The sequence below is a fragment of the Chironomus tepperi genome, unplaced genomic scaffold, assembly GCF_022539635.2.
Source record: "Chironomus tepperi strain 1889 unplaced genomic scaffold, CSIRO-AGI_Ctep_v1 contig_445, whole genome shotgun sequence".
Lineage (NCBI taxonomy): Eukaryota > Metazoa > Arthropoda > Insecta > Diptera > Chironomidae > Chironomus > Chironomus tepperi.
The window spans coordinates 2232494-2246610 of record NW_027226567.1 but is presented as its reverse complement, the minus strand read 5'-3'; the positions used below and the strand labels follow the sequence as shown (position 1 = coordinate 2246610).

Sequence of the window (14117 nt, the reverse complement as noted above, 5' to 3'; positions counted from 1 at the left end):
TTAACATTTTTATAAATTTTTTTAAAATTTTTAAATTTAAATTTTCAACAATAATTTCATATTTTCTATCAAAATTTTAAAATATTGACACTTTTAAAGTTTTTTACAAATTCAACAAATCCACAAAAATTGAAAAATTCATTTAAATCAACTTCAACAAATGAAAATTTAAAAATTTCTTGTTTGATCTTTAAAAAAAATTCTTAAATAATTCATCATCAATAATATTCATAAATGTATGTTAAAAATGAGCATATCATCTAAATCATAAATGATACAAAATGTAAATATATATAATTTGTAATTTGTTTTAATAGAAAAAAAGGAAAAAAAAATTTACAGGAAAAAAATTAATTTTTAACTATTTTTTTTTCTTAGTTAATTTATCAGCATTAATAAGAAAAAATAACAAAAATTTCTCAAATATTTTTTGTTAGCTTTTTTTAAAAAAGTTTTTTGAGGGGTAGAACCTTATAAATTATTATAACAATCAAGGAGCAAAAAATATATATAATAATATTAATATGTATAAAGGTATGTATTTATATGTATAAGAATATTCCTTTCCTCATTTCTAATTTTTAATTTGTGTGGTTTTCTATTGTGAAAAAAAATAAAAATAATAAAAATAAAAAAGGCTCTTTTTATGAACACAAAAAGTTTTGTATAAAAGTTTTTCATTTTTTTTTCTCACGCTTTTTTACTAGTTTAAATTATTAAAAAACACATGGTTCCTGCTAGTAGAAGATATATAAAGTAGTTAATATATTTTGTGAAAAATTATAAAAAAAATCATTCTATCCAGTTTTTCATTTCTTTTGAGATCGTTTTTTAAAAAAATTATACTTTCTCACTTTTTTGTTTGTTTGTTTTGTTTTTTTAAAAAATAGATTTAAACGAAGATAAATGATGGATTCTAAAAATTAAATGTTGAAAAGATAAGAATTGTTGGTTTGAAGAGTTTAATTGTAGGTTTCATTTCTATTTGAATTTATGAAATTTTAAGTTTGAGATTTCTAAAAATTTAAATTTGAATTCTTAAATTCAAATTTCTTGAATTCATTATTTTAAATTCTTGAATTCTTAAGTTCTCAAAATTAAAATTATTTGAAGTTTTAAACCTTAATTTTGTTAAATTCTTAAAATTTAAATTTTTTGAATTCTCAAAAATTTAATTTCTTGTCATTTTAAACCTTAAATTATATTTTGATTCATAAAATTCAGATTTCTTAATTTCTCGAAAATTAATTTCTTTAATTTTTAAAATTTAAATGTCTCAAATTCTTAAACAATGAAATTAAAATTAAAACTGAAAATTTAAAATATTTAAATTCAAACTTATGAAATTTGCTTTCAATTTGTTTTGAATTTTAATAAATTCAAATTTTTGAAAATTGGAACAATTTAAAAACTTGCACCAACTTTAAAAATCTTTAAAAATTCTTAGATATTTTGAAAAATTCTCAAATTTTTGAAAGTTTAATGTTTCAAATGTTTGAGTTTTAAAAATGAAAAATTTAAGTTTTTTGAATCTTTTTGAAAATTTCTTTACATTTTCTTAATTATGAGTACGAAATTCTAAAAGTACGTATTGTTTTAGAGTACAAATCAAATGAAATTTTTAAATTAAATCTCCTCAAAATTTCATAATTTCAACAGTTTAACCCACAATAAAACCCTTTCCCATGCCCAACAATTCATCCCTAGATGAGACATGTTAAACAATTTATTTATTTTACAAACTTTTTCTTTTTTTCATTAAAAATTTTTCACTAAATTCTAAAATGACTAAGTTTTAAAGTAACTGGAATATTTTCATTCATTTTTTTTACTTTCGTTTTTATTTTTTTTTCATTTCATGAACTTAGACAACTTTTGATGATATAAAAAGGGGGGAGCGGGGATGAAAAAAGTCATCTACACTATTTTTTTCATTGCTTAAAAATCTCAAAAATTTTGTGTTTCAAAAAAATTTAAAAAAAAATTTCGTTTTCCTTAAATTTAAAAACTTTTAGTCATTCTATTGATGAAGTTGGACTTTTTTTGTCATTTTTTTTTCAGTATACTAAACTTTTGTTAGAAGAAAGTAAGGAAAGAAGAATTTTTCTACATAAATGTTTTCAATTTGCGGAGTCGTTATGTTGTATAATAATAATAACCGTATAATTATCATTTTGATTAATAAAATTCTCATCATCACTTATTGTAAAACTATTCTTTAAATTATTATTATTATTTTTATTATTATTATTCTTATTGTTGTTGTTGTTGTTGTTGCTGTTGTTGTTGTTAGTGGTGTTGTAACTTTGTTATGTTAACAGATCTTGTTGCGCATCAATAGAAAACAATTCTTTATACAATGCTGGGAATATGTATTGAGGATGCTCTTGCTTGAAATTACTCAATGCATCCATGTGCAACATCGAGAGCTCCCTGAAAATTTCAAAATTTTAATTCGTTAAAATTATTTTGTACAAAAATTTTATTTAAAAAATAATTTTACTAATTTTTTTGTGAGAAAACTAAATTGTCTAGTTTGATTGGTGAGGTGATTCGAGTGGCATACCTAGTAGCATTAAGGAACGAATTATGCTGAAAATATTCGTTCATTTTTTTAGGAAGAGAAAATGGAAAAGTCTGAATTTTCGTGCATTTTTTAATGTTAAATTCCTATTTTTATAGATAGGTTTGTTTATAGATCAACACTTAAATTCATAAAAGGTAAGCATACGTCATGTTATGGGCTGGAAACATGGATTAAGCCAAGATCCAGATCATTATTCATATCCTACACATGGATACCTAATTGATGACTATGTCACGAATATCACAAATAGCCAAATCGATCCTTAATTCGGCCCACAGCCGTCGTGACTCAGACTTGAAGCTAGATTCGGTTTTAATCCGGCACCATGTCAAGATTCGGGTTCAATCTGACAACATGTCTGAGTTACGCCAGTCTGGGACCGTATTTTGGATTGATAAGCCGACCTGGAATCCGACCAGAACACCGACTTATGAACTTTGGATGTTTCCGTACTTAGACTAACAATTTTGAGCTTCAAATCTAATAAATCTTCATTCAGAATACCAAATAGCATTCCCCAATTTTGTCAAAACATTACAACATCAAATTCCTATTCCTACAACTTCAATTCCTAACACATCACTAGACTTAGCCACCCTATCAACTCACTAACTTCATTTCTCAGAAATACATCCTAAATTATAACTAAAAACTCACCTAAATGTTGGAATTTTAGTGAGAAGAGTATCCAACACAGTCACGTCTCCTTTCAATGGCGCATGATTTGCTTCAATTTCTTGTTTGATTGCATTCATGCTCATGTTGAAAAGTCTTAAAATTTCAGTATTTCCTCGTACGCCAGGTCGCTCTGAAATGTGCAATAATTAAAATTAGTTCCTTATGTTCATAAAGATTGAATCCGATTGGACATTCCAATAAACAAATTTTGGATTGTTCAACATTCTACTCACCTGGCCACAGCAGCACTAAACTTTGATACAACGCAAGCTCAGTTTCTGTGAGTTTCAGTTCAGCGATACTCTTTGCAGTCTCAAATATTCCAGCAACAAGTTTCATTTCCGATGAATTGGATGTATAAAATACTTCCTGATGTAACATTACATCGCCATAAAGTACCGCATTTTGCGACAGATCCATTAATCTTGACATACGTATTATAGCAAGCTCAAATGATCCGGTTTTGAGAAGAAGAATCTGGATGTTGTGGATAAATTGGTCAATTAGTGTCAATTTTGAAGGAAATTTGGAACTGAATTCTAGGAATTAACTACTCACTTGATCATCTTGACTTAATCGCATGAATCCAGGTATGAGTTTAGCAAATTCGATAATATTCTGAATCATAGCTGTCAATTTATCAGCACAGTCCAACCATAGATCCTCCTTACACAAGTTTTTATAATAAAGAAGTTGACTTACGTCCTGTGAAGCATAAAAAAAAATTTGTGAAAATGAGCGTAAAATCCGTCCTTTAATTACTTCATATTACCTGTGTTTTGCGGAACATTTCATGCACAACTTCCAATTTGATATTTGTATTTGCGTGAGCCTCAGCCAATGTTTTTATAAGAACATCATTAATGTCACCTTCGGCTGCAAGAAGAAAAGAAAAGTTTCAATTTTTCATGAATAATTAATGAAATAATAACCACATTTAAGAAATATTTGTAGATATATAGATATATATGCTGTAGTAATATTAACAACTGAAAAAATTAAATCTTAACTGAATGTGTGAGACAAATTATTATTTATTTTTGAATGAGTTAAATTTGGTCGAGTATTTTTGGAAATTAGGATTTTAATGAGTTTTTCGCTGATTTTAAAGGAGTTGCTTTGGGTTTTTGGAATTTTCTGGTTGAATTGGCTATGATAAATCTCTATCTCAATCAAATCTCAATGCCTGGAAACTCAAGAATTACTAAAGAATTGTAATAAAATTCATTAAAAGCATATGTGTCCGTTTTTCGGTAACAATTTAATCATTAAGATTGTTGTGAAAGAATCGGAAAATAGAGATTTGATTTTTCTAATTTGGCGAAATTCGGCTCCAAACTAGAGTCACAATGGCTTAGGGATACTGTTATCCGATATTTTTTCATTTTTCCGTATTGTGAAATAGACAGCATTTAAGTTATAAACTTTTTCTAGGTACAAACTGTTTGATACCGACTTTATAATAATCCGATATGGCTTTGACTGTGTCTGTAGTCTGACATCATTTTTTTGGAATTTTTAAAGCAAACAGTCAGATAAAGTCGTCCAGAAAAGCAGCCAACGTAGAAATCATCAAAAACCCAGCTTAAGACTTGCGTAACTCTAGTCCCAGGTCAGATTTGATAAAATTTGACGTCTGACGAGAATCAAGTCCGCCAGGAACTGGATTTTTATTCATTTCTACGCCGGGTACATTCCGGGTTACTTATGATGTAAATTTTGTCCGAATATTTGATTTTTAATGCAACTTTAGTGAAATTTTAATTAAAAATCAATCAATTTCAAAGAACCAAAGCCACTCCTGACCACATAAAGTCAAATTACAGCGAAAAACATTAATTTACACCCCCATTTACTTCATATTCAGACTACTACTTAGCAAGTAGTCAAATGTGTAAAGTAAATTAATTTAAAAGTTTAGTCATTAATTTTAGTTTGAATTAATATTATTTCTCAAAATGAAAAATTGTTTCAAAGTTAATTAAGTACTTTTAAATATGAAATGAGTGAAAATGATTTGTTATTTCTCACACAAAAGTCATTAAGTTAAGCTTTTTTAATAAAAAATGTTTACAAAATCATGAAAATTTCATTAAAATGCAAAAATACAAAATATAAAAAGCAGTTATTCACTCTCCAATCCACACATAAAAAATAAATCAAACGTAAATATGAATTTGAGCATGCAGAAATGGAATGTTGTGTATGTGTGTGAATTGAATTTTGACTAAAAGAGTCAAAAACAGTCGTTTAAAATGTCCTGAAAAATAAAACAAAAACAAATTCTTTTTTTTTCATACAAATTAAATTAATTAAAATGATTGAAATTGAAATAAAACAAAAAAACGACCACCGAATATAAAAAAAAGGGAAATGTCAACAGAAGAATGGAATTAAAAATAAACTAAAAGCTCGCCAAACGCGTGTATTGTTGTAATTTGTGGTGTGAAACGCTGTGGTTGCAACAAAAGTCAATTTTTTACCCCATTTTTGTGAATCACATGAGCTGTCGTCTTCAGTGAATATTATTTCGGTATGTTGATGGGCATTAGTGCCTGCAACTGAAAATATATGAAAATTTGTCAAAATGCTTGTCAAACAATTTTTAATTCATGATTTCATACCTTCATTAATTCCATTTGAATCATTGGTCAAAGAGTTCTGTGCCATTTGTGCATTACTAATTTGACTGTTTGGCGATGGAAGGAATGTCGTTGAGTCGACAAAACTTCCAACCAAATTATCAACACTCGATAGTGATTCCTGCTTTATCGTTATAATTGTACCCGCATCATTTGTTGTACATGAGTTAGTCAACGCTGATGCTGTACCTTGCATGGTAACGTCAGCGAGCTGTTGATCTGAAACGGTTGTTAGGCGAGCTATACGTATATCTGACAGCGAAATCGTTCGCTGTTGATGCGACGGTGATGAATTTTTATCTGGAATTTTTTATGTTTCGCAAATGGATTTTTTTTTTCGTTTCATGGGAAAATTATTGAGTTTTTTTTTGGATAAGAATTAAAATCCAAAGAAATTGAATTAATGGATATAAATGTGCCACAACCAACCAAAAAATAAGTTAGAATTTTATGTGATGAAAATGAGTTTCACGTTCCATGAATTATTTTTGTTGCAAAAAATTACAAAAATTAAAAGCGAGAACTTCCACGCGTCAAATGGGGTCATTTCAAAGGAAAATTAAGCCCTCCCCAAATAATAAAATTGTATAAAGTCAAACTTACTATGTGTACCAATAAAGTCCGAATCGATGATGGTACTGCGCGGTTCATAAGTTGTTGTACTGTCTACATAATCTGCTGAAATATCATAACCCATCGTCTGTTGAGATGTTACAGATGCCGAATATCCATACGGGCTTGAATAACCAACTTCATTTGAATATGTGCTGTAACTGTGCATGCGACACAAGCAAGAGAAGATGAAGATAAATGAAAGTTAAATGACTACTGACTTGACTTTCTCATTATTAATACATATCAATGCAAATAAACATTGCATAACATCATCAATAAGGAAATAACAGTCGAAAATATAAAAATTAATTTATTACCTATTATAACTGTGATGTAACTGATCACTGCTGGATGGTGTTTGTGTATCAAACACTGAACTATCGGGTGCTGTATCACCTTGAGCTCGCATTTGTGCTCGATGATATCGTACCTCATCTTCCACCTTTTCCCTCTGCTTTTTTGACATTCTGCCAAATTTCACGGCTGTGTGTTTGAAAATAGAAAAAAGAAAAATTGAAAATTAATTAAAATTTGATTTTAATTTAGGACATAGATTAATATTCAATGGATGGACATGGAAAATTAATAAAGTTTAGATTAAATTGATTTTTTTTTGCAGTCATGGACAGGAAGAAAAGGAAGAAATCAATTTTATTTAGAAAGTTTCATTCCTCGACAAGTCATGAAGAAACAAAAGACACTTAAAACTGGACTTTTATCGGCTTTAGTTAGTGAAAGTCTCGCTCATAGCGGGATTTTCCGAATGATACAATAATAAAAAAATGGAAGCTGACTTTCAGTCACTTAGACATTAAATCTTTGATAGTTTTAATTGTCTGTCTATAATATTAATTTGATATTTAATTTATTTGATGGACATGGCAGGTGCTAAGCTTTGTTAATGGAATATATATTGGCTAGTTTGCATGAATTTTTCTGTTTTAATCGGTTTTGCTTGTTTGCTTATTAATTTCTTTATTTTTCATGAATTAATGGAATTAAAGATCTTATTAAGAGTTTTGATGATTGTTAGTGGAACTGAAGGGAGTGAGGGATTGAGAGAAGCTTTAATGTGCAGGCCTGAAGAGTGAATTTGAAATTTAATTCGATTTTAGGTTTTAAGAGCTAAATGCATAGAAATGAGCATTTGAGCTTAATTTCCGGATGACATTCAACGCTTAAATGGCTGTAAACTGTACCGGCTTGCTGCCAGGTTCACATCAAAGCCAAAATCCATAATTTAATGAAAAATCACCTCTTTTCTATCCTAATCTACCCACACATCGCATAACTTCTCAATTACTCAACAAAACTCCACCAAATCTGCCCAAAAAAATGCTAATCAAACTGCCAATTTTAAGACTTTTCTTTAAGAACTTTCTTATTCCAAAAATACATCAATATTCCTTGTAAAACATTTAACGACTTCTTAAATTTGCTTACAAATCGGCTAATAAATTTCTAAATGTCTAGGCTTGTACCTCAAGAACATCAATATTTTATCGCAATATTTGTTAAATCTACACATAAAAATGGTCTATTCTATTCGGGCAATTTAAATTCTTTTTATGCAGGATTAACAGTGAATCGATTTATTTGATGAAAAAAAAGAGGCTATAAAAAATTCATAAATCATTTAACATATCTGTAGGGGTCGTTCACTTGTGACGTCAGATGTTTAGAAGGTCAATGGCATTTTGATGGCTGTTTTGAAGGTGAAATTCGGAACTAGAAGATTCTAAGTAAAAATAGAGCTCGAATAGGATAATTTGGATAATGCTGGAGTGACCACGATTGAGCCATGCTGGCCTGACAACGGATTTTGGATGAATTGATCAATTTGTGCTATTCTGGAATGTTTTTTGCTTCATGAGGCTCTAAATATACAAGTTCTGAGCTTGAAATTGAGCCATTACTTTAAAACCATCCATAATGACATCAACAACTACTGTAGAACCACCTAATACCCAGTAGCTATAACATTAAGACATTATCGATGCTCGTGACATTCATCAACACAAAACCCACCCATTAAAAGTCATATCCATACATTTAAGCATCGCCAAAAAAGGTAATTCTTATGATCGAGCCTACCAGCACACAAAAAAGTGCATGCACATGTGACAGAATGCATCAATTCAGATTTCTTTTTATGTAAAGTGTTGAAAAATAAAGTTGAAGTTCAGTTATGGCACATTTAGTCTATTTTTAAAAGACATGAAGTGCCACTGAAAAATACAACAAAAAATATTGTAAAGTAAAAATACAAATGAATCATAAAAGTTCATTGGCCCTTTTTTTTATTTGAGAAATGCACGTGCTTTTCGAAATATATACGCACAGTTCGTATTTCTATCTCGCTTTTTCCCTTCTTGTAAGAATGTACACAGAAGAAAAAGAAATGCCGAGGAGTGAGAAAACAAGAAATATAAAAGAAAAAAAAAAATCTATATGCGTATAATGTATGTGCGTTGGATATAATTCTCGCATTAGATATCTTTTGAAAAAAGAAATAAAAATAACAAAAAAAAAAAGTTTTTTTTTCCCTTTTTTTGCTTCTTCCGCATTTCCTTTTCACTATTATGTACAATACTTACTTGATAAGGGGAGAAAGTTTTCAATTTTCATACGGAAAATGTCATACTGAGTTTATTGTTATGATAAATAGTTTTTCTTATAGAAATTTGTATATAATAGTACGTACATAAAGGATATTTTTGGAAATAATATAGGCAGTATAATTGAATAAGGATGTATAAGGTAAACGCACTTTTCTCTCAGTGTTTTTTTTGGGGGGAATTGTAGATGATTAAATATGAATTATGCTTCATAAATGTAATTTTGCTGTCAAGAATTGAAGAATTGTTTGTCTAATTGGAGGTTTATATGAAAAATTGAAGAGAATTTTGAGAGATTGTGGGGAGTTGAACCTGTGTTTTATGGTTTTTGGATGCATGATCTTGCCATAAGGCTATTGAATGCTAGTGACATAGACTAAGCAGAATTTAAATCAAAACTATTCTAAAATGGACAAAAGTACGTTAGAAATAGTCGTTAACTATACAATAACCAGTACTAATGTATTCTCCCGAAAAGCACATGGTGTAGAAATGGTTAAAAATCCAGTTCCAGGCCAATCTAACTCTAAGTTGAGTCCGAATTTCATCAAATCTAGGCTATAGGTAGAGTTAATCTTGCTTGAAAATAGATTTTCATTGATTTGTGCACCATGTGCCTTCCGGGTCTTGTGTACTCGGGATGTGTTTGCATTAAGATCTCTTAATAACGAAGGAAACCAGACTACGATTGATCATGTCATGAAGGGCAACAGCAGAGTGTAACAGAGTCCAAATTGAAGTTAGTGTGGTCTGTGACTTAATTTTTTATCTCTTAGATCTGTAAAATCTAACTGAAGTTTAATATCAAGTAATATCCTGGAGCCGATGGCTCTGGTGGTAGTAAGCTATGGATATGACACAGTATGGGAAAAAACGTATTGGTTATTCTGTACTGTATCTTTATATCCTACTTACATCCAGATTGACTCATCAACTACAAAAATCACCAAAAATACAGCTAATTTTATCAAACCTATCACTTGCTACACACTAAAATCTCAAACAAAACTAATTCCTAATACTCATTCAACCAAAAGCTTGTTTCCTTTACTGACCAAAATTTTTACGACAAACCCACTCGTTAATTCTGAGGTGAAGAATCTCATAAAACAAAAAAATCCACTAAAACTTCAATTCTTTTAAATTAGTTATTTCACTGATAACATTTACGACCACAAAAACTATCGTGACTTAAAGAACTATCCAAAACGAGCTAGCCAAACAAGTGCATTCCCCTTTTCAAAAAATATCCACGCTAATGTGAAATTGATCCCTTTCTACAATTTCATCCATTTCGTCTTCATTTTCAATCCCCTCCATTTATATAAATCAATTGTCTCTTTTATATAAAATTTTTATCAATCATCGTAGACATCCGAAAAAAAATGCTCAGTCGTTATTCAAATACATTTGTCGTTGCTCACTCCCCACCCAGCCTCACTTGTGTGAAGGAAGGAGGATGAGAAGGATAGGCATTAAAGGATAATAAATTTACGAGGCAATTTTTCATTTTCAGTCAACCAATTTTTACATTGTTTGGAGCTTTCACACCAATCATCATCACAAGTGCTCAGTTCCTTGACCTTTTTAGGTCTATGACTCAGTGAAAATATGAATTTAAATTTCCTTAAGCTTCACGACTTGTAAGGTGCATAGCTCATTGAATATTTCAAAAAAAAAAATCAATTTAGCACAGACCGTGAATTCATGTACAATTATTATATGACAATAAGCAATTCTAAAATTTATACATACCGTCACGACTCATTCCCAGCTTTAGGCACTTTTGAAGTCGACAATACTGACATCTGTTCCTGTTTACTCTATCAACAACACATTGTTTGTTACGCGGACATTGATAATTAACAACTGAACTTTGTGAGCGTCGAAAGAATCCTTTACAACCCTCACATGTAATGACACCATAATGAACGCCTGATGATTTATCGCCACACACTTTACATGGGATGATTTCGATTTGAGCTGTAAAATAAGATAAAGATATAAGATTGGGAATTGATTAATTAAGATTTTATAGAATTGGACATGATGAAGATTTATATTGGATATTTTAACACTAAATTCACTTAAGATTAATCAGATTCTGCAGCACCTGAAGAATTTCCATATTAAAACATTCCATGTCCCCCAAAAAAATTTCCATAAATTCCACACACAAGAGAATTTTCTCCAATAGTTCATCGTATTTTCCGTAAGGGTAAATGAACGCACTATCGCCCAATTCTTCTTCGTTTCTCTCCTTTATGCGTTGTGTGAGAAGAAAAAAATACTGTTTGTGCGTTTGATTGTACGTCAATTTTTTTTTTCTTTATCGTAATACAGCTGATTAATGAGTTCAATAAACCCTTCTGGCAATTTTATCATTCAATCATTGTATAGAATTAGGAAATACTAGGAAATGTGTAGTTTGACAAGACAATTATGGGGATGGTAGAGTCATGATATGTGTATTAAAGCTTTACAGCAATTAAAGTCATTCGAATGGCCTTCGAACAGAATATGACCAAAAATTGACTTTAGTGACGTAGATGTCTTATGACTAAATTCAATGATGAAGCTATTTTGCTAACTAGATGACGTCATATTGAGTTATTGCTAGTGTGTGAAGGTTTTGTCATGTGAAATTCGAGCTTGAGGCTTCAAATTCATTTTGAAATCATTAAAAACTGTAACACACGTGTCATTTGAGACTTAAGTGTGGTGACTGTAAGTCGGTGCATTGACTTAAGCTTGCTGTGCACCTGATTACAGCAAATTGTAAATTGAGCTTGAATTGAACCTGATTTTTGTGCTTTTTAGACATTTTTTAGCCACTCATACCCATAAAAGGGTTCAAAAGTCATCAAAACCTCAACTCTATCAGCGCCTATCTAATCTACACCCAAACTTCCTGTCCCATCACACCCAACACAAAAACGAATAAAAATGTACAGAAAATGCGCCAAAACTCAAATCGCTTCCTATCTTTTCCTCACTCACTTGTTAAAAATATACAAAAAAAATTTTGTGCATCAGAACGCACAGTGAGTAGGCATTTCAAATAGGAAGATGTGTCTAAGCGTGCACATTTCTTTTATCTCTATCTTTTTTTTCCTTCAAGGAATGCCACGGCTAGAGTGCGATAACATTTTCACATTTTTAATTCCGCATAGTGATAAAAATAGAACTTTTTTTTTTATTTACAATCATACGCGCGAGGTCATTCACCTCGAGTCTCTTTTTTTTTTGTACACAACTAAATGTTATTGACACATCTAAGAAGTATTTTTATATATATTATACGTAAAAAAAATGTTGTATTTGATGGATTTGTATGGAAATTTGAGTGGATTTATGGAATTGATTGGATGGATTTTTGGGAGGATTTCGGTGTGTGCTGTGGGGATTGATGAGGATTTGATCGCTCAGGGACGAGCATAGAATTCTTTTAAGAAAGTTGAAGCCTATAGAGACAGTATTGTACTTCGTAGCACCAATTGGCAGGTGGAAGCAAACAATAAAGCCTGTTTTATGTGACATTTGAGAGACGACATGGATCGAGGGCTACCAAAGTGCTCTTTAAGTCAATAGAGACAGTATTGCGTTTGGTATCCGCAATTGGCAGACGAAAGCCAGCAATAGGGCCAGTTTTAGACGACATCTGAGAAAGGCCATGGAAGGAAGCTGAAGGAAACTGAAGGCTATAGAGACAGTATTGCACTTGGTAGTGTCAATTGGCAGACGAAAGACAGCTACAGAGACAGCTTTAGGCGACATTTGAGGGAGGTCATGAAATTTGGACAACCAAAGAGCTCATGAAGCCAATAAAGACAGTATTGAGTTTGGTATTGGCAATTGACAGACGGAAATAAGCGAAAAAGTCAGATTTAGGCGACATCTAAGGGAATCAAGGGTCGTCGACGACCAAAAGCTCTTGTAGGAAGCTGTCGATATAGACAGTATTGTACTTGGTGTTAGTGAATGACAGACGGAAGTCAGCGATAGATTCAGCTGTATGCGCCCACTGAGAGAGGCCATGGATCGCAATTGAGCTACTGTACGTCCTGCGAAATAAGTTAGCAAATAAGCAGTAGATATTCATGGGGATTTATGTGGAAAATCATAAAATACCCCAAAAATATTATGAAACTGCAAACATTGCGTCGAAATCCACAAGAAATAAATTCCTGAACCTCAAAAATTTCATTGCAAAAATCCACAACAAAAGCCAACAAAAATGTTTTTTACGCAGCACACAAAAAACTTCTTCTTACAAAACTTTGTTCAACTGCAAAAACTTCCCATCTGCAACTTTATTTTTTTCATCACACAAGTTCATTCAAACAACATTCTCAGTTTCAGTCTCAATTTTTATACTTTTCTGCATCTACCTTATCAATATGAATTAAAGTTACATAGGTCAGGGAAATTGGAATGGATGATGCAGTTTTCTTACTGTCGCCGTTTTTTACTTGTTGTTTTTGTTTTCTTTTTTTATTCTCCCTCGCATTTTGTGCTCGGCATTAAATGATTCTGTTGCACTTTCCGTAGCGTGCAATACTTTTGTATGACTTCGGACTCTTCGTTCGGTGATTCGATTTTTGTTGAAAGTGAAAATTCATCTATTAGATGGAAAAATTTCATATGTATGTGGACATGGATGTTGATTAAAAAAAGTGCATTGGAACTATCTATGCTGCTTATCACCGATATAAAAAATGAAAGCGAAAATACAACGATGAGGGGTAAAAAATCAATGAACTGATGTAGAATCACATTCGTACTGGATTATTAGTAATAGTATCATGACTGACACTTCTTCTTCAGCTTATACATAGACACGCTTCGGAGCTGATACATGACATGAAAATGAATAATATAGATGTGTCATATGATGTCACACACAGCATTTCTCTATCGAAGCTTCACAGTAAATTTTCGCATTTTTCATTCTCATTCTTCGGCATGCTCACTCTC

The 14117-nt window shown here is 30.9% G+C and overlaps 1 protein-coding gene across 4 annotated transcripts in view; it reads right to left on the bottom strand.

The window, feature by feature from the left end:
- Positions 1-1576: 1576 nt before the first annotated feature.
- Hr3 (Hormone receptor 3) overlaps positions 1577-14117 on the bottom strand; it is a 32130-nt gene continuing 19589 nt past the window's right edge. For 2 of the 4 annotated variants that reach the window (XM_070650240.1, XM_070650239.1), the window contains 10 exons: positions 10896-11123; positions 6840-7005; positions 6511-6680; positions 5890-6207; positions 5749-5826; positions 4038-4141; positions 3824-3970; positions 3499-3742; positions 3245-3395; positions 1577-2433 (listed from right to left, as the gene is read on the bottom strand). In XM_070650240.1, coding sequence (XP_070506341.1) covers positions 2310-2433; positions 3245-3395; positions 3499-3742; positions 3824-3970; positions 4038-4141; positions 5749-5826; positions 5890-6207; positions 6511-6680; positions 6840-7005; positions 10896-11123 — 1730 coding nt within the window. In that variant the 3' untranslated portion in view covers positions 1577-2309. The remainder of the gene's footprint in view (positions 2434-3244; positions 3396-3498; positions 3743-3823; positions 3971-4037; positions 4142-5748; positions 5827-5889; positions 6208-6510; positions 6681-6839; positions 7006-10895; positions 11124-14117) is intronic. The other 2 variants (XM_070650241.1, XM_070650242.1) reach the window with 2 other exon arrangements.